Genomic DNA, 20,493 nt, shown 5'->3' on the forward strand with positions numbered 1-20,493 from the left:
TTTGCCCAGCCATAAAAAGAGTCTTAAGATGCAGTCCAACCACGTTAGGCCCATCTTTCCCGTTACATTGTGTGGGAAAATAGATGTAAGAGACATTTAACTCCAAATTTATGGACTGCCAGGCTGCTTTTCTCCCTAGGAACCATGGAGTCAGCTTTTTGCTTTGTTATTGATAATGAAATATGTTTTAATGAAGGGGGATGTTGACTTTTTCTTTATTAGGATCACTTTGGTATAGTTATTGTGGACCCAATTCCAAAAGATTTTGCTATTGCTTACTATTGTACTACTTACTTCTAGTTTACTATGTGAATTCCTGAAGTAAACCTGGAGTAAGCCTCGCTCCTAGCCTACTCCTGAAATTCAGGAATAAGCCAGGTGTGACGCAAAAGTAAGTCACACTTATAGCAAAATTGGTGTGAATTTCATCTTTTCCGTTTGAGTGAGGTCTGAATCAGCTATAAACCTCGCAGCACTCTCCAAAGCCACTCACTGTTCCCCTTATTTTCCACATTGTTTATTATATTTTCAATATATATTTGTTAAGAAGATGCACAGTACTGGGTATGACATCTCTATCTTTATGTTTATAAAGGGGGTTCAACCCAGAAGAAAGCCCCTGGGACCTGGGCTAGCAATGTACTGATAGGAAGGGGTCCCAGAGTCAAAGAAACAATTACGTACAATTCATTTGAGTTAATCAGAAACAATTCTTTTGATCCACACAGGTTTATTCACAGCGGGATCAAGTATCTTGAATATACATTTGCATTAAATATTCAACTGTATTAAAGTCATACAGTGCCCCAAGAAGGGAGGGGGGAAGTGATAGTGAGTAGGTAGGGGAAAGTGATGGGATTAAGTGACAGTAAAATCAATACTTCAATGATATTATTTTAAGCTATAATAGGTATAGCAACAACTGCCATCAAAGATGGCGACATTATTTGAAAAAAGGCATCCAACACAAAGTACAATGAATATACAGAATATTGGCGTGAGGTTGCCGAAATTGAGACAATGGTCGACGTTTCGACCCCCTGAGGTTGCAGGATAGATTAACCTTGCTGTGGGGTCTTCATCAGGACAAGTGGGTGGGGCAGAGGACCACTGGGTCGTAAGTCCACCGCGTGGTCTCAGTTAGGAATTGTGCTGCATTAATGCGATTTCACACAGTCAATTAATCCTCCGTGATGTCTTTCCTTCAGAATAGCGATGTAATACTGCAGTTTCGTGTAAAGACCCTAGAAAGGTAATCGCCTTAAACAGTCGGTACCAAATCCTCTACATTCTGTGTCTGCATACTTGCATCCTTGATATGACCGAGAAGGCCAGGGGCAAGAGTAGCAGTTAATTTGGATCTGTTGAGGGGTTGGGCACAATGTGCTATCTGCTTGCTGGGTAAGGCCAGTGTGAATCTGTAACAGGGAGGTAGAAAGCAGTATTCATGCGGAGGAATCCAAAATTGGCTGACCTGCCAGACGTCCTGAGACTATCAATCTGGCCCATCTCTTGTTGTTGTTCAGCGTTTGGACTAACTCAGAGACATCCGTATACAGAAAGATCATCTCAGATTGTCTTGGATAAGAGAAGTACCATTCCACGGTTAAATTGCATCTCAAACTTTCTATGAATTGGGTTTGCTCACCCAGTTTGAAGCCTCAGAACATCAGTATGGACAACCAGGCATGAGTTAAGAGCATTCCCTCAGATCACCTTCTTACAAGCAGGTTGAACACTGAATTGCTGTTAATCGTTGACAGGTCTCTTCTGTGGAACCTCCCCATATCTGTCTTTTGATCTTGCTCATTGGGAGAGATCTAGCCTCTTCTGCTTTAGAGCAGGCACGATTCTGTGGCTCTGGTGTTTCTGGGATGATTCTAGCCCTACGGGGGTGCACTTCTCTGGCCTGCCCCAGTGATGGCTCTTCAGAGTAAACTCATTTGAATTTTGTTTATTTGTAAAGGTTTTAGTCATTTGTTCAGACACTGCCTCAAGCCATTGAATAACCTATGATTCAGAAAAGGGGGTGGTGATGAACAGAGTGTCTGAATTAAGCAGACCACTCTTACCCAGTCCAAAGATCAGGGCTTGATCCATCACCGTTTTTTAGCTCACTGCACCATCCCAGCTCAGAACCTGGCTACATGCAAATTAGTCTGTTCCTGTCCCAGTGCATGATGGGAACAGGGCAAACCAAACTACCAAGCCAATTCTTATACTGGGAAGGAAACAAGCTTCCGGGGACCGGTTTCTGGCATTTCAGCTGTCGTCGGCCCGGCTTGCTTGAATCCTGATGGTGCAATGAGCAAGGGACTCACATCTGAGTATACCCTTCCACGCTTATGGTGGACACCCCCTTTTTGAAATTATTTTGGCCACCATGAGTGTGTAAGGGTATGCTCAGACATGAGTCCCTTGCTCACTGCACCATCAGGATTCAAGCAAGCCGGGCCCAAGAGGCTGAAATGCCAGAAACCGGTCCCCGGTAGCTTGTCTCCTTTCTGGTGAAGAATTGGCTTGGTAGTTTGGTCTGCCCTGTTCCCATGATGCACTGGGCCAGGGACAGACTAATTTGCATATAGCCAGGTTCTGAACTGGGATGGTGCAGTGAGCTAAAAACGGTGATGGATCAAGCCCTGATCTGTTGACTGGGTAGGAGTGTTCTGATTAACTCAGATACTCTGTCCATCACCACCCCCTTTTTGAAATTATTGAATAACCTATGCCATCAAAAATGCAGAGGCACTTTACCACTTGCACCACTTACAACAGTTGAATAGCTATGACATTTGTTTTAGGGTGGGCTCGTTTCTTAAAGCTGCAGTGGGAGGCAGAAAATCAATGTAAGGCTATTGTGGTTTTTGACTACAGCAACTGGTATTGCTACTATTTTTAACTGTTTACGTTGTTTTATCTTAAAATAGAGCCATTTTTAGGTTCAAGACCTAGCCATGTAAACTTGTGTTTTTTCTGCCAGATCATGTAGTGTATTTATAATGTTGATAGCCATTTCGTCAACCAACATTAAAGAAACAGAAAATAGTGTGCAACACAGCTTTAACATCGCGAGCTGTCACCAAATGTGCTAAATCTCTTCACAATCTTTCATGTTTGTGCCCCCAGCCACTGTGATCTAGATATTAACCAATGCCCCTTTATTCTTTCTATTTACACCGGGATTGAGGGCTCTATCAAGAGACCTGGATAGTCTGCCCATCTCTTCCATGTTTTGGGGTGTTTCTGCACGCATCCCCTTGCTTTGAATATAGGCAGCTCCATACCCATGCAATGATCTGTTCCCCTTTGCCAGCTAGCCAGCGAAGGGGGAGAGGTGGCCTACCATTGTTTAGGAATATCCTGCTTCGCTAATGTGTGGCGCAAGAACAGTAGGTGCTGCTTGTAGTGATTCCCTCCAATCCCCTCTGTGATGTGTAAAAGGACCAGTCTGTGTCGCTGGGATGTTCCAACCCAGTACCTCCGAGAGCCATGCCATAACCCCCCTTTCCAGTAATTAGTCTAGCACCATGCCAAATCATGTGCATAAAGGTACTGTCCATGGTCCCCCCCCCCCCCCCCCCCCCCCAAATCGCAAGCATGTAGGGGAGGTCACGAGTCCTGCCCTCCAGAGCCTGTGGCTAGTATAATGCATCCTTTGTAAGTATTTAAACGGAATCAGTCTGTCGTGAGGCGATGGCCACACCTAGCGGGGAATCCAACGCCTCAGTCCAATCGTCTTGGCCAAGCGGACCCAGATCTTGGTGCCATGTTTCTCTGTGCCTAGTGTAGTGGGCCTGTTAGTTATAAGGGATTGATATATTGTCGTGATTTTGTGGTTCACAAGGTCCTCCTTAAAAACCTTTGCTTCTATCGGATTAAATTCGGGTAGTGCTTCTAGATGTGATGTACTGAGTCAGGGCATTTCGTACTTTGAGATATTTGTAAAGCTGGGTACAGGGTATGCCATATTCTTTTGAAGCTCTTGGAACCTGTCCTCGCGTAACCGCCCCGAGCGTGGAGATGCCTATATGGTCCCATCCCTGACAGCCTGTCAACTCAGCCAGTTGGGGCATGAGGCAATTGCGCCACAAAGGAGTCTCCCTGTTTAATCTACCCAACCACCCTATCTTGCTTAGTGCTTGTTTCCAAGTTCCGAACACTACTTTTGATGCCCCCGGCAGTGTCTGAAGCGCCCTAGTCCAGCATATTGATACGTATGGAGGGTGGTGTCTCCAATTATCCAATGCTCTACAGCATATGCTGTCATATCTATCCCCTTACCACCACTCATTTAGCACAGCAGGTGGAAGGTGGCATAATATGATTAAACGTCTGCGGTGGCCATCCTCGCACAGTATGTAGATTGAAAACTGGTCCGCAAGGCCACCGGGGCCGATCTACACGCCCCCACCCCCCTGTCCCCCAGGGTCTCATTTATGTCAGAAACACACCGTCAAAATCTGGTTTGGGTAATTCTGCAGCTGTATAAGACATGTGGAAGAGATCATTTAAAAAATGCCAGATCTTCCAAATATAGACAGCAGCAGCAGTTGGGGTAACAACTTGTGTCCTCTTTGACTGTGACCACACAGGGACAATACTTTTCTCCCTTAGGTTGGGAAACTGACACCCAGATATGATAGATCCTCTGTGGCAACCGTAACCTCTTTGGACCTTGCGCCCAATGCAATTTCCTAGAGTTGATTTGCGGGCATTCATAAAGAGGGCAGAGTCTCTCCGATCTATGATACAGAGTAATCTTGGCAATGTTCTTTTGGGGGTCGGTGAGGGGGGAAAAAATAGGACATCGTCTGCATATAGTGCTAGATGATCAGACCATAGAAATCCACACACCTGGGCGTCTATTCTGTTCCATTGCCAAGGCAAATAAGTATGGGGTTAGGGGACAACCCTGCTGGGTGCCTCTGCTTATGGAGATAGTGAGATATTGCCCCTGCCACATGCACCAACGCTGCAAGATCTGTGTATAGGAGATGGATCATGAGAGGAAGAGATAGCCAATGTGAAGGTGTCCCAGAAGCGCTAAGGGATATTGCCAACTAAGTGAATCAAACACCATGTCTATATCTGCTAGTAGAAGTGCGGCAGGACTGTCGTAGTGCGCTAAAGCATTATGGGCACAGTGGATATTGTGCGGCATGGCTCGTTGGGGTATAAATCCCGCTTGATCCGGGAGTACTAGCTTTGTTGTATACGGCATTATGCGGTTGGCGAGAGCGTTCACAAATATTTTAGCTTCAATATTGAACAAAGAAATGGGACGTTATGAGACTTGTTAGGGAGGTCTACTGGTTTTGAGGAACACCACCACCTCAGTGTGTCTCCAATCTGGGGGGAGTTGACCCACTTCCATGGCTTCATTGACCACCTCCAGGTAGTGGGTTCCAAGTTTGGAATGATAGATTTTGAAGAATTCACATGGGAAGCCATTGGGGCCTGGTACCTTGCCTGTATGTAGGTCCTTCACTGCGGTACCTAGCTCCTAAAGTGTGAGGGGGGTGCCAAATTCAGCTTGAGCTGCATCTGACCATGGTTTCTGCCGCAAGTCTTCAATAAAACGTACAATGTCTTCTGATATGTTCTCCCTAGGGGGCGTAGAACTCAGTTTAGTAGGCCCCAAGTCTGGCAGCGATCTGGGGTGGCTCATTGAGCACCTCTCCATCCGAGCTATAAATACCTGGGATGTCCACAGGGTGTAACGCATGTTGTGCACAGGTGGTGTAGTAATTTACTGATGTATTCACCCATTGACTTCTCCTACTTTTAGATGCCATCCAGAAGCATCTGGTGGCACACCTGGCTCCCTTTCTCCTCCAGTCTGTGTTGCTCCAGGTCCATGATCTGAGCTTCAGACTGTATCCGGTTCTCAATGCGGTGATTATGTTGCGCCGCACAGTAGGATATGTCAATGCCTTTCCGCGTCTGCTTCATAGCCTCCCATAGAATCCATTTTGATGCCACTGAACCTACATTACTAGCAAGGTATTCTTCTATCACCTGATGTATGTGTGCCCTATAGTGTTCATCGTGGAGGTGTCATGTAGAGAGGCCAGCAAAAGGCGGGTCGCTCTAGTCCAACCCACAGCCCAAGTGTCACCGGGGAATGATCGGATAGGCCCCTGGGCAGAATTTCGGCTGTCCTATCTCCGTCTCTGGAGGGCATGAATGCATAGTTGAGGCAAGAAAACGAGTCATGTACCCCAGAGTAGTTTGTGTCCCTCTGAATCGCCTGCTGAAGTCTCCTCAATGTGTCCATCCACCCCATCTCATCCACTAGGGATTTCAAACAGGAGTCCGGTATCGACAGCAGTTCCCCTGTCACTCCCCAACTGTCCCGGGTCATATTTGTCACGCCACTCCAATCTCCCCCCCCCCCCCCCCCCCCCCCGCCCCCCCTCTCCGGCAACAGTCAGTCCGTTGGGTATCTCAATCCAAAGCGACGCCAGCCGCTCCACTAACGTCCATGTGGAGGGGGAGGGGGGAGCATAGATGCCACTTAGTACCAGTTGTTCCCCTGTATAGTGTGCCCGCTATGACTGTATCTGCCCTGGGGATCTATCCAGGATTGATTATGTGTATACAGAATTCTGCAATGAATTAGGATAGCCACGCACCGGGGACCCCTAGCGAACCATGAGTGGAAGACCTGAGTGTTGCCAAAGCAAGAGACATGGCGTTTTGTGCCCATAAGGTGAGTTTTATGTAACATCATGAAATCTGCTTGGTATCGTTTAGCCTGGCGGAAAATAGCGCCCCTTTTTATTTTGTCCAAGACGCCTCTAACGTTCCAGCTACCCATCTGGAGCCCACTTCCCAGAGCATCGGTCATACCTGTGGGCATCAAGTCAGGCGGTATGTGTTGTGGAGTAAACCTATGTGTGGTCTGTACTGGGGGGTGGGGGTGGTATTCTGGAAATGATGATTTGACATGGCACAGATATTACCAATAACTTACCCAACACCCACACCCCACCCCTTACAACTCATACCAGTTAAAGCATCTATTGCAATGTGGGTATGGTTCTGACCCCAACGGTAGCCAGTCCCCTGCCCAATCAAATGTATCCCCATTAAACTCCCCAAGTGTCTGATGTAACCCCAAGAGTCTTATAATGTCCTCTGGCGGGATATAGCACTTCCAATTTTTTTTTTTTCCACCGGCGGGGCTGGGGTAGGTCTGCCGACTCTGAGCGCGGATGTCCAGGACACTGTAGTACAGTGTTTGAGCTCTGTACCGATGTAATAACTCTCTGACCCAGACTGGGTTGACATCATAGATCTGCAGGTACCACTTTTTAGGGAGCTGTATGGGTGGTCACTCCAATGTATAATAGTGTACCACCACCAAAAAGTGTGGATAGATCTTGATTTTGTCCTGGAGAATTGCCTTCTAATTGAAATATAGACAAACATGTTGACCCCCAAATGCGCACAGCCCTGTGACCTTATAACAGGGGTGCACGACTTTCACGTTCTTTTAACCAGGAGAGTGGCCACGATCATTACTGTAATTGTTGGGTGGACCATTTCCTTCTGTTTTATATTTACTCCTACACCCACCACATCTACACTCACTAGCGCCCTCACACGCACGGCACCTTACGGCAAAGGAAATGAAGATCTCCGCTAAAAGGCCCCGTCAAGGGTGCCGATCGGGTATTGCAGCGCCGACCCGATTAGGAGCAGACCCGATGATGAAGCAAGACATCCCACTGGGGTGGGGGGGGGGCGGGAGTGCTGGGGGGGGGTAGCGGGGGTCGGGAGTGCGGGGGGGGGGCGGGAGTGTGGTGAGGGTCTTCTTTCCGAAAGGAGGAAATTTCATCCGGCTCCTAGTTTGTTACCCACTACACACTAACCTCACGTCCACCTATAATGCACTAGGAACTGCATAACGTTCTGCTTTATCACTTCCAGTCTTTTGCCATCAGCATCTGTATATCTCGCATATTGCCCCAATATAAACACTTTTTTTTTTTTTTTTTTTTTAGAAGTTGATTGGCATTGAACCTACTGTTCTCTAAGTTTGCTCCATGTGCGACTGGGAGCGTCGCTGTGATCTGGATCTAGGGTTGAGTTTTCCCTAAGGTTTGTACTTCTTGCGAGTCAGGTTGCTGGAGAACGAGTCGGAGTGGAGGCACGGCGGGGTATGCAGCTTAACCTCTATCGTTTCATCTGTCCATGCAAAGACTTCTGCAGATTTAAAGAAGAGCGAGCCTGATTGATAAGTCACATTAAGCCGTGCCAGGAATAGTAAAGCATAAGGGATCTTTAGGTCGCGCAGGAGGACCCTTGCTTCCAAAAAGTACTGGTAGTGCTGTTACACTAGTTTAGTATGGTCTGGAAAGATGAGAATACTTTGAGAGGTGTAGGATAAGGAATCCTTTAATCTGGCCTGGTACAGGATAACAACCCGATCGTGGTAATTCAGGATCCGGGCTATAACCTGTCTTAGCCTTGTCCCATGAGGAGGTTTCTGAAGGAGTGCCCTGTGCGCTCGCTCTGTGATGAAACCTTGAGACAGGGTATTTAGAGGACGCCAATCCATAAGCCATGTGCCAAGAAATTTCTCCATTGCAGCTTTAGGGGAATCCCACGAAGCGGAGGTTGTTCCTTCGGGCCCGACCTTCTGCATTCTCAACCTGCGTCATCAGGGCTCTTGTGATGGTTTCAAAGGTGCACACCTTTTTACTGAGGGAGGTGACCGAATCTACCACCCTGACAACTTTGTCTTGGTCTCTGATTCTATTCACAGTATTGTGCAGATCTTGATGTATAAGCAGGACATTGGAGCCGACAGCACCTAGTTTCACATCTAATATGTTCCTAGATTGCATAATTGCAGCCATCATTGCAGCATTGTCTGGTACAACACTAGTAGAGCCCCTGAGATCTGCAACCTGGGCCCCCGCGCCTGTATTTGTCCATTGTTCTTTGCTTAGCACTCTCACATCTAATATGTTCCTAGATTGCATAATTGCAGCCATCACTGCAGCATTGTCTGGTACAACACTAGTAGAGCCCCTGAGATCTGCAACCTGGGCCCCCGCGCCTGTATTTGTCCATTGTTCTTTGCTTAGCACTCTCACCCAGACCCTTATCCTTAATCATTAGGCGGTTTGGCTTAGTGCTGAGGGCCAGGTCGCAGATCACAGCAGGCGCATCGTAAACCCAGCCATGTCTTTCCTTGACAACGCCGGCCCGATATCTTCTTGATTGGGGGAGGCCGGGGGAAGCCACCTGCCTGCAGGTCACACTGGGACCTAGCCCGACCGCCTCTGCAGCGGATGTGACCCTCCTCCCCCATAGGGTGCCTTATTTAAATGCCGTATTCAGGGTGTCCAGGGCTTTGTGTATGCAGCAGGAGGCCAGGCAACGCAGTCAAAGTCCGAGGCCCCAGAGCTATCACGCACCCCTCCTCCACTCCACCCACGCGCAAGCTCCCACACGCCAGATATAGCAGGCCTGAGGCAATCCTGCACCAAATAGGTAATCTGCCCCGCCGCCCCAGCTCTGGGGCACCAAGCATGGCACTGAACATGGCCACCTCAGCCGGGCTTCCTCAAGGCAGGACCGCAGCGTCACCTCCATTTCGCGGCCCGTGCCTCTCTCAGCCAGGCCGGGGCACATCACGCAGTTGTGGCAGATCCAGGCAGAAGGCAAGAATTGCTCAGGCCACCCCTGGCGTGTCCCACTGTTCTGCCGCCTGCCCTTGCAGCTTTCGATCACTGTGGCCTGACCTGGCGGATGGGTCTGGTGCAGAGTGTTGGCGCCACCCGGAAGCACTGAACAGGCTACCTTTGTGGCCCCACCTTGCTGGGCCTCTCCCAGGGGACCCTGTGCACCGCACTCCTCCGCTAATCAGCATGGTGGCGGCCCAATTCTGTCACTCACCAGACCTGGGGGGGGGGGGGTGAGTTTATCACAGCGCCTACTAGGGCCCCTCTGAAAACTCCGCAGACCGCCAGCCTCCAGATCAGGCCCAGGCTGCAGTACTTGGCGGCTGTCGCCCCGGCTCTCAGCAACTCACTTTCGTTTATGGCCTGACGTGGCCAAAAAAGATTCTTTGAATTGAACTGGGGTAATCAATCTAGAACCAGAGTGGTAGCTTGACTAGCTTCCATGCATTTTGGTTTTGTTTAGTTTGTTGTTTGCATGACCCAGCTATGCAACAGTAGTTTTGGTTTTGAGGTATATCTAGGTGTAACATGGTTGTAGTGGGAGAGATGGTACTATTTAATAGTGACCAAGGGTAACCAAGGGAAGGCCTGCGGTGGATTTTCAAAAAAGGGTTGTGGAGCATTGGAAAACTTGCATTAGTTTTGGAAAGTGAAAACCTGGATTAATGGATGGTGATAATTTGGCTCTTGAGATTTGCTAAGAGAAACCTGGGCGGAGAAAGCAACCTTCTGCATGGAGAGGCAGAAGCAGTGATGAGTGAGGGATCAAGAGGGCGAGGCAAGCCACATTTAGGGACCGTTGAGGGAAACGGAGCAATGTGGAGCCTGGGACTATATTGGTGGGAGGATGGGGAGGGTGGGAGAGGGGGTTGGGTGGAGGAAGAGAAGCACATAACGGAGACATGGAAAACCATGCTCTCTGGTGGAGTACTTGACGGAGTGTTTGGAAAATGAGCAGTTGAAGAACACAAGTAATGATTCCGTGCTCCTCGAGAGGAACCAACACTAGAAGAGTATGCTACGCCCACCCAGGCTAACAAAAAGCAAGCACATGAGTGACAATGAAGCTAAGTAGTGGACTGACTCGAAGCTTATTGTAAGATAGCACTGTCTTGCCTTAGACCGCATGTGCTGTCTAGTAGACGAGGTTAAAAATTGGAACTAGCAGCTAGAAAAAATGTTAACCGTTTCTTTTACCTGTCTGCTTGTTCCTGGAAATGCAGATTTTTAGCACAGCCAACGTTGATGCTATTTTAATGGGGGAACAACATGCTTTTTTGCACTGTACTCTTTCTCATTGCCAAGCTCCCCCTCTCAAAAGACTATTTTCTTGGTTCTCTCCACGGGAATCTACAAACCTGGGGTATCTTTTTAGGATCTCCAAAATGTGAATGTTTAATTTGATGATGCTGGAGTCGAGTAGACTTTCTGTAAATGCTTCATGCGCAGACAGAACACCCTGCACCCCCCTAAAAAAAAAACAAAAAAAAAACAGCTGCTCTAATTTGTCAACCGGATATGTTCTTCTGAACAGTGTGGGGTTCTTGATGTCTTAAGACCAGTTGACGTAATACACATTTTGTTGGTAAGTAATTACGCTTCCTGTCTATCCTACATATATATGTGTATGTATATCTTGTCTAGTAAGAGCTGACTTGATTAAGCACTACTGCTTCGCACCTGCTGTTTGGCCATCCTTTTTTGCTATTTACGTTGATAATTCTTCCCTTATTTTTCGCAGCTGGCCAATAGAGCAAAGATGGAAAAGGAAGAAAAGCTGAGCCAAGCGTATGCAATTAGTGCTGGTGTCTCTGTTGATGGACAGCAGCTTTTCCAGACCATTCACAAAACGTAAGTGACTCACTTCCTTCCCTGTACTTTTAGATGGGCTTTGGCTTCCACTTTCGGAAGCCAACTGTACTTAGTGACTGCAGTGCTTAATGCCATCGGTGGTCTGGCATAGTGATGCAAGGTTCTAACTGCAGGCACATAGACATCCTATGAAAACATGTGTTTTAAATATATGCAGGTTAAAATAGATTGAAACTGTAGTCGCACAAGCACTTTCCCTGTGGATGGATGAGGTACATTTATGTATTACTATTGAGACTGAATTTGAGTGGCTCTAATGCGAAGTTTATTTTGCTGTGTTAGACTGCTGCAAGCTAAATGCCAGCACTTGAATATCAATGTGTTCAGAATGCTGTCTGAAATGAGTTGACATGTGCATTTATATCCTGCTCGCCAAGATTTGGTATCTTTTCCTCGATGCTTTCAAGCCAGTACATCTGGTTGCATAGCTCTGCTCAAAACCGCAAACCTTTTCTGAACCTTTCAGAATTAATTAGTTTCTACGCTATGTTCTATTTTGTTATGTGATATTTAATTTATAAAGCGCACGGCTACTCTAGTGTCCCGGCGCTTGCTCCAGAAAGAAAGCTGCACACAGATCAGAAGCTAAAAAAGCAACGTTTTTAGTTTTTTCTTAAAATGCTATGGACCCTGGGTGCCCCAGAGTACCATGGGCAACATGTTCCAGGCCAGACTGACTTTCCGAACAAAGGAGCTCCCACCGAGCCTTTGGCGATTGAACCTGGGGGTCTGTATCAGTAACTGATCAGACGAACGCAACTGTCTCCTAGATTTATAAAAAGCAAATCTATTCTAGGGCCTGAGCCATAGAGGGCCTGATGCGTGATGGACAGCATTTTGAATTTTAGCCGAGATTCACCTGGGAGCCAGTGCCAGTTACGCAGGTGGGTGCGAACACTATGTCTAGATGATAAACACAATAGCAGTCTGGCTGCCGAATTTTGGACTACTTGCAATTTCTATGCAAGATAGCCTGGACCAACCAAAGGAGCGTTGGCATAGTCCACACGGGACAAGAGTTTCCTTGGCACTTACAGGCAGAAGGGGGAGAAACTTCCTCAAGATTTTCAAAGTGCCAAAGCAGGTCCCTGCCAATTTCTTCACTTGTGTCAAAGTTCAAATTTTCATCAAACCAGACGCTGAGAATTTTTGCTGCACTCTCTCCCGCTGTGGGCCGGGGAAAGCCAGGAGGCCACAGCCTTTCTCTGAAGTCTGCCGGGAAAGAGCCATACAGGAGGAGCACCTCAGATTTTCCTTTGTTACACTTCAGCTGTGCATTCGCAAGCCAGTGAAACACAGAAAAAAAACTGTTCTGCGCAGCCACAACTGAGTCGTCCCCCTTCCTCCAGGAAAACAAAAGCTGCGTGTCATCTGCGTAGGCCATCACTTTAGCCCCCGAGTCCGCGAAATAAACCAGCGTAGTCACATAGATGTTAAAAAGAAAGGGGCTAAGTGATGACCCCTGCAGCACGCCGGTTGTCACCTGCATAGGCATAGAGACACATGGAGGGAGCCAGACCTGCTGTGACCGGCCTACCAAGAAGGACCTGATCCACTGCAGAGCCGATCTAGAAATACCAATTTCTAATAGATGCTCAAGGAGCAGAGAGTGTGTCACAATGCCGCCGAGAGATCCAGCATAACCAAAGCTGCTCTCCCACCGGCATCCAAACACTCCCAGATCGCCTCTCACCTCTAACAAAGCTGACTACGTACTATACGAGGCGCGGAAGCCAGATCGTGCTGGATGAAGCAGGCCTGACACATCTACATAGTTGGTTAGCTGAGACGTGACCACCTTCTCGCAAACTTTAGTCAAACTTGGCAGGAGCAAGATAGGGCGGTAGTTCTCAGGTAGCAGAGGGTCAAGTTACTGCTTTTTGAGGAGGGGAAGAATCCGCGCCTGCTTCCACGACAATGGAACACACGCCTCGCAAAGTGACTTGTTGACATTATATTTACCTCTGGATTGATAGTGTCTGCCACTTAGGACAGAACCCTAGCCGCACACGGGTCGATAGGTGATCCCGACTTGAGGATTCGGAGAGCTAGGCAAGTCAACAGGTCTGAATGTGGAAAAGATGGATGCATATTCTGCCACCTGCTAGCGAGGTGGCTATAAACTTCCTGGAAGTGGTCGAAAAAGGATCTTGTATGCTAATTATTTTGTCCCTAAAGAATTTCGCCACGGTGTGACACCAGGTATCCGAGGTAGGTGCCACAGAGACCTGGGGGCCAAGAAACTCTGCATGATTGCAAAAATTTATTTGGAATTGTTATTGGCCCGATCAATGCGTGCAGAGTAATGCTGGCCTTTAGCCACACCAATAGCCGCGTAATAGTTTTTGTTTGGCTCTAAGAGTAAGTTTGGCAGTGAAACAATAACCGCTGGAACGCCATGCTCTCTCCAATACTTTACAAGCATGTTTCAAAGTCTTCAACTCTGGGGTAAACCAAGGCTTGGAGGGGGACTCTCTCCTCCGCTTTGGCTGACATGGTGCAGAGATAGCGCAAACCGAGACAGTGATCCAATCTGCAAACCTGGACACATCTTCCTCTAGGGCTCCTAGAAGGGAAGGTCGCGAGGCTGCCAAAGAGCTGCTAAGCTGCCCAGAGTCCATTTTCCTAAAGGTAGGAGGCCGAGGCTATCACGTCATTAGTTAACCACTCTGGTTTAAATGATGGCTAATGTTGAGAGCATTCGTGTTTGAGATTGTAGATGCCCTAGGGTGGCTTTCCCACAATTATCAACTTTAGTAGCAAATACTTCACTGACACGGCTGAGAAATGTTTGCTCATTGGTAAGTGATGTATGGTACGGGATGACTTTTTTTAACCTACCCAGTAACATTAAAGACTAGACCAGTCCTATCTGAAACAAGTGAGATGCATAGCTGTGGATTGTATGGTCTCTGCCAGTAGACAACTGATGCAAAAAAATTGTTTTTCTTTTTGCCTCTTTGGTCTGTGAATTAAAAGTTAAACTCCTTGGTTATTTTCCTGTCTTCCAACAAGTGTTATGAAAGCCTTTACTCTACTGAAAATGCCATGCTGTATTCTACCTGTTCATACTGTCTGAAGTTCAGCCTATCCTGTATTGACTACATTCCCTTTACTCTACAGCATTAAAGATTGTAAATGGCAAGAGAAAAATATTGTTGTGTTGGAAGAAGTAATTATTTCGCCACCATACCAAGTGGACAACTGTAAAGGAAAAGAAGGCAGCTTATTGAGTCATGTACGCAAAATAGTAAGTAATTTGCCAATCTGGGTTGTAAGCATGTACCTAATTTTGTTGAAATTTGAATTGTAGGAAGTGCAAAAGCAGACGTGTGCTGAAGCTGATGCAAGGTTACTAAACTGGTAATCCTTGTCTTTACAGAATTAAGATTAAACGCTGTCTATCAAGCTCAGTTGAGGAACCCAGGTATACTACTTGGAATCCCCATCATGTATTTAGCTTTAATTTATCGTAACCCCGCCTATACATAGTCTACTTGTAGCACAACTGCTTTTGTATGCATTTGAAATGTTGCACCAAAAGAATCTACCATCTTTTTACAGTGTCAAATTTCTTTTTAGAATTATTGCAAACTCTGTATGGATGGTTTATGTAAAGCATCGTGCACAAGCTTTGAAGGTTGACCCACGATTTTTTCCTCTTTAGGGGTTACTAGGAGATTGAATTCAACAAAACCATTTAGGTGGTCCACCGCATTACTCACTTCGCAGGGAACCAATCATTATTTCCTGACTTCCCCATTAGACTAATTATAGTAACTTTTCTCAGACCATATAGCATTGTAGTAATTTCACCTTCTGGTTCCCCCATTAATGGTATGAAATGTAAATGCTCTATGGGGGTTATGGCAATAGCACTAGCCGCACTGTTCTCAAAGGGCCCTGACCACTTCACATGGGTTATCTTATTTGAAAGATGCTCTTTACATACTGGGATAGTAGTACCAATTGTACTATGAGCACCCTCTGTTCTTGCGGGAATTGTTTCAAGGTACTTTCACACCAATACCTCGGTGTGATAAGTCATAGAGTCAATCCACATAAAAGCTGGTTAACTTGTCCATACCTTTGGTTAATATATTACTAGCTAGAATATCATTCATGCGTTTAAAACCCAATGCTTGGCAAACTGTAGCATTGCTTGCACCTTTGGGTGACCTCTGCTTTCATCCAGACTGAATCATCACTTACATTTTGCCCTTGGATTGCCCCACACATTGCTTTTGATTCACTTTTAGGTGTTTCTTGTATGAGATTCTGATGTCCGTTTACTTGTTGAGGGGAGTTTTTTCCCCCATGTGTTGTGCATTTATTGGAAATATAATCAGTAGCGTATTCGTATCCTTGCATCCTGCCGGTAGTCTTTTTCTACAATTAACTAATTTATTGCACCCTTTTCAATTCCATTTACTTTATTAGTACATTTTAATTTATTCCTATTCAGTGTAGGGCACTTCCATTATGTCCTGATGAATAGTTGGTTATTAGTATATGCCCTTTCCATTACTGGAATATAAATTCATTACTGGGTCTCATGTCTGAGGCCGGGAGTTTGAGTTTGCTTATTGCATTAGCCCTAATCATTGAGCCCAGTTCACAAATCAGCATACGTACAGGCTGATTTACAAACTTTTTTTTTCCCTCTCAAACATTCCTAGAATTTAAGTTGGAAGAGCTGCACTAGGTGTAACTTTCTATGATTACTATTGTGAATATGTGACCTTTCTCATATTGGCTTTTGTTTACATTATGTGCAGGAGTCTGTATAGCTTAAAATTCATGAGGGGGAGAATTTCATAAAGGAGGGGGGGTGGAACAGATTACTGCTCGAAGTTCTGATCAGCCACTTCTGTTCAGTACCTGGTCCAAACTACGAAATTTTACAGAGGGAAGAACCTCAGACTAAAAATTGAGATTTCTCCAAGATTTATGGTATAACTCCTACACATTTTAACTAACCACATGTAACCTTCTGGAAAGCAAACCAATATGTGCAAGATCTGTGGACTTTATTTTAGATGGGACTAAATCTCCATTCACAGATCAATCTTGGGGAGAGGTTGTGGTTTAACTGCTAGAGCGGCTAACCTCGAAGCTGGGGAACCGGGTTTGAGTCTCTGCAGGGAATGCTCAACATCCTGTGATTCTGGCAAATCACTTAATCTCCCCATGCCTGACAAAAAATTAATGTGTCCGTCTGACGCAACTGGTGCTCATGTAAAACACTCTGATACCTTCGGGTCGGGTTTGCGCTAAATAAAACAAAATAAAAATCCATGGCCAAGAATGCATTGTTCCAACCGACTGCTGAGTGAAATCTTAGTTTATCCTGGGACAAGACCTCAGACTTTTAGTCCCATTCCTGGTACCATCAGGAATTAACTATGGTAATTCTCTTCTGAGTGGTCTTCCTAAAAGACCCTTCTTAGATCAGTTTTGCATGCATCAGCCTAGTTTGTCCCCAACACAATTTGATCACATCTTTTTACAAAATTGCATTTATCACTTATACACATAGCCTCTCCTCTCTACCTGACAAGCTGAGATTGACTGGAGGCCAACGTATTCTACATAGTGTGTGCACTTCGTTTAGAACCACCTGCTAGACACGGTCTACTCTATTTAGCTTCTTCCACAGCGAACATTGGAATTATTCATGGGTCTTTCTTCATGTTTGCTAATTTGTGTCTCTTGGAAATGCACAAAGGCATGTAACTTTTATTTATTCTTTTTCTTTTTGAATGCCCTTACATTAAAGTCAATGTTTGCACCTTTTGGGACTGTTTGCAGTCTTGTTTCGAAAGCCTTGTGACTCCTGTGTAATTCCTTATCCTGTTTTATGCTATACATTGTGTTTGTCTTGATAAATGTGGATTCTTCAATTGAGGTTGAAACGTTGACTAATTTCCACCAACCTAGACCACCTTGGATAGACTTGTGACTGTCTAGATCGTTGCTTCTCTAACTTTTTAGAGCTACACCCCACTTATTAGTACAACGGACTTTTTCAACCCACCTAGCGTCAATGGACATGAGGCGGACACTTTTTTTAATGCAACCTAAGCTTTGTGTGGCAGTGCATTGTCATTTACATACAGATTCCATTAAAATAGTAACAAAGCTTGCACAAATACAGTTTTTCTTATCACAACTATATTGCACACACATGATGTGTAGAAATCTGATTTCAGTGAATATTTATTTGTTCTGATCTTGTTAAAATCTGTTCATCAAACTTCAGAATTACAATAAGTGCTTCATCTTTACTTTCCTAACCATGTATGCCACTCATTTACAGGTATTTACATTTTGTGTTATGAAAAAATGGCATCCTATAGGTGTTCAGCTCACATTTTGTGTACTCCAGCTAGATTGTCACATAATCCACTGTGCAAATGTACTTTCTTTTTCATGTGGGGATAGCCCTTAAATCCCCACCCTCTCAAATAAAAAAACTGAGGTGACCATCCCATTTTCAAGAGGGAATTCACTGATCCATTTCCATGATTCAAGGAGTTGAATGTGTCGGCGACCTTGCAGTGCATATCTCCTGCTCTTTCTCTTACTTGGTTACCCTTCCTTTTACCTCACTCAACTCTTTAATACTACTCTCCCCTTGTGCACCTGGTTCCAGTGCACCCCCCACCAATGCTCTTTCATCCCATCCATCTCTGGGTAAAGCTGGTGAAACATCCTTTAAACAGTTTACCACTGTATTGGTCAGTGGTCGTCCCCTTTAAATGGGTCTGACAGTTTAGACATAGCGAACATCTCGGAATGCTTTTTCATTTTGCTGAATAAAACGTGACTTGGTTCGAGTATCCTAATGTACTGTATTTTACCGCTATATTTTTTAAACCATTAATTGCTCAATTGTTTGTCTTCTCATTGTCCTTTAGGTTGATAAGCATTTTAGAGATGTGGAGAGCCAAAAGGTGCAGCACTCACCAGCTTCACAGTCACAGAAGGAAAGTGCCCTGTCGTCCTGAGCATCACCCCATGTGAATGGGGGGGAACTTCTTCCAAGATACAGCAGAGCCAGCGTGGGCCTCAAAGAGGCTGAAGAGCTGCTGGGAATGGGGAGGGAGGGTTAGGTTTTATTTCTTGTTGGCTCTCACGGAGAGGGCTGATGTCCAAACTTTAGACTTTCAAAAAAATGGATAAATAATTTAAGATTGTTCATTACTGGAGCTATCATTTTTTTTTTTTTTTTGTCCCAGTCAGTTTTATTTAAGAAGCGCTTTCATCTTGACTTTTTCTTTTTCTCCACATTACCTAATTTCTCTTCTGTTTTTGAAGAGAATGTAATCTGTCTTCTCAAATAAAAAACAATCTTACTGTCAAAATTCAAGCAAGATCCAGAAATGGAAATGTAAGATCTCCTGACTTTTTCAGGGCAAGGCTTGAATTGGCTTTTCTACTCTTCCTTTAAACTTCAAAATATGAGAGATGTATATTAAAAGAGCTCAAATATTTTCTATTCCTGGTTTTTGTTTCGGCAAATGGAAAACTTTGTAGTGGAGAAGCTGAAGCAAGCCCCATCTTGTGTACTTAAACCTTTTCGAGTTGGTGCTTACTGTGGTACTCCTGGGTAATTTGAGTCAGTGGCTGGATGACAGGATTGTTCATTTTGGATACCTATCGATTCTTTTCTAACATGAATGTGTTTACAGTAGACGTTTGCTGTAGACAAGTTTTTACCTCTCCTTTCAACTTGACCCTTCCCACCACCCCTTCACCTTCTTACATATTTGGAAGGATGGGAAGCAGTGTAAGCTCAAGAGTATGATGTAGGAGCAGCAATCACATTGGTTCATGCTATGCTCGTAGTAAGGCATCCCCTCTATGAAGGAGACTGATAGGTTCTTCCATGCTTATATCCCAGGGATAAACCTTTAAGCATCGCCCTGCCCTGGCCGACCAGGCATATTAGGTGCAGGATATAGTTACAAACAGTTGTTTGTATGGCTCAGTTTGCAAACTGGCATGGCAGAGTACGAGCGAAGGTGCAGTATGGCTGTACTTTCACACTTTGCTGCCTACTGTGAACCTTGTTTGCAGGCTGTTGAGGGTTGGTATGTGAGCCTTGATATACTGAGGGTGACGTTCCGGTGGGGCACGCCAGCGTTTTCAGTAAAGACTATGGACAGTGTGTGGGTGGTTCTAGCTCTCCACAGGGGCATCAGTTTGCTTGGAGACCGCCCCCCAAAATTTTTGATCCTTTGCAAATAGATCAAAGTTGAGTAATTCAAGCCTTGCCTTCAAATTTTTTTTAAGCAAAGTATTGTTTATCAAACAATAAAAGATTTTTTTTTAACCATCATTATTGTGGGTGTAATATCTAGATTGGCTGTACTGATGTGGCCCTACGTTGCGCTTAAAAAAAAAAAAAATAAAATAAAAAAAAAAAATTGTAAATAAGTTTGACCTGCATTAGCAAAGGGGTTGTCTTTGCTGGGAAGTGGGGTAACTTGGTACTTTCGATGTTATCTCCCCATTCTGAAACTTTTTACCCTCACACATGCTCAGTTTTGCTGCTTACCTCAAATCTTTACTGCTGTTATCATTAGATCCTATTAGTCCTTAATTACCAGTCGGGATTTTGTCACGTAACTGCCACACAACCTTTGCTTTTTAGGTGGAGCCAATTTGCAGCACTCATGCGCTGCTCGCTCTGCGAGGTATGCTGTAATAGAGTATGCAGTGGCAGCCCCCCCACTCCGCCCATATTCGTCATTGGATTGCCATTGTCCTTCTTAAATGCTGCCTTCTGATTCGTAAATAGGCTTGTTAGTACTGCCTTGTCTGCATTGATCGCCCATAACGACTGGACCTTTTACTTGTTACACGTTCTGCATTAGAAGTGGGTGAGCACTATTAACACTGATGGGGATCATGGTGG

At 45.4% G+C, this 20,493-nt stretch overlaps 1 protein-coding gene across 1 annotated transcript in view; it reads left to right on the forward strand.

Annotated features, from left to right (window-relative positions):
• Window positions 1-19,914, forward strand: part of LSM12 (LSM12 homolog) — a 32,219-nt gene extending 12,305 nt beyond the window's left edge. The window contains exons 3-5 of the mRNA XM_078645230.1: window positions 11,440-11,549; window positions 14,694-14,820; window positions 18,491-19,914. Coding sequence (XP_078501356.1) covers window positions 11,440-11,549; window positions 14,694-14,820; window positions 18,491-18,580 — 327 coding nt within the window. The 3' untranslated portion in view covers window positions 18,581-19,914. The remainder of the gene's footprint in view (window positions 1-11,439; window positions 11,550-14,693; window positions 14,821-18,490) is intronic.
• Window positions 19,915-20,493: the final 579 nt, after the last annotated feature.

Source organism: Lissotriton helveticus, chromosome 5_1, assembly GCF_964261635.1.
Source record: "Lissotriton helveticus chromosome 5_1, aLisHel1.1, whole genome shotgun sequence".
In the NCBI taxonomy this organism is placed as follows: Eukaryota; Metazoa; Chordata; class Amphibia; order Caudata; family Salamandridae; genus Lissotriton; species Lissotriton helveticus.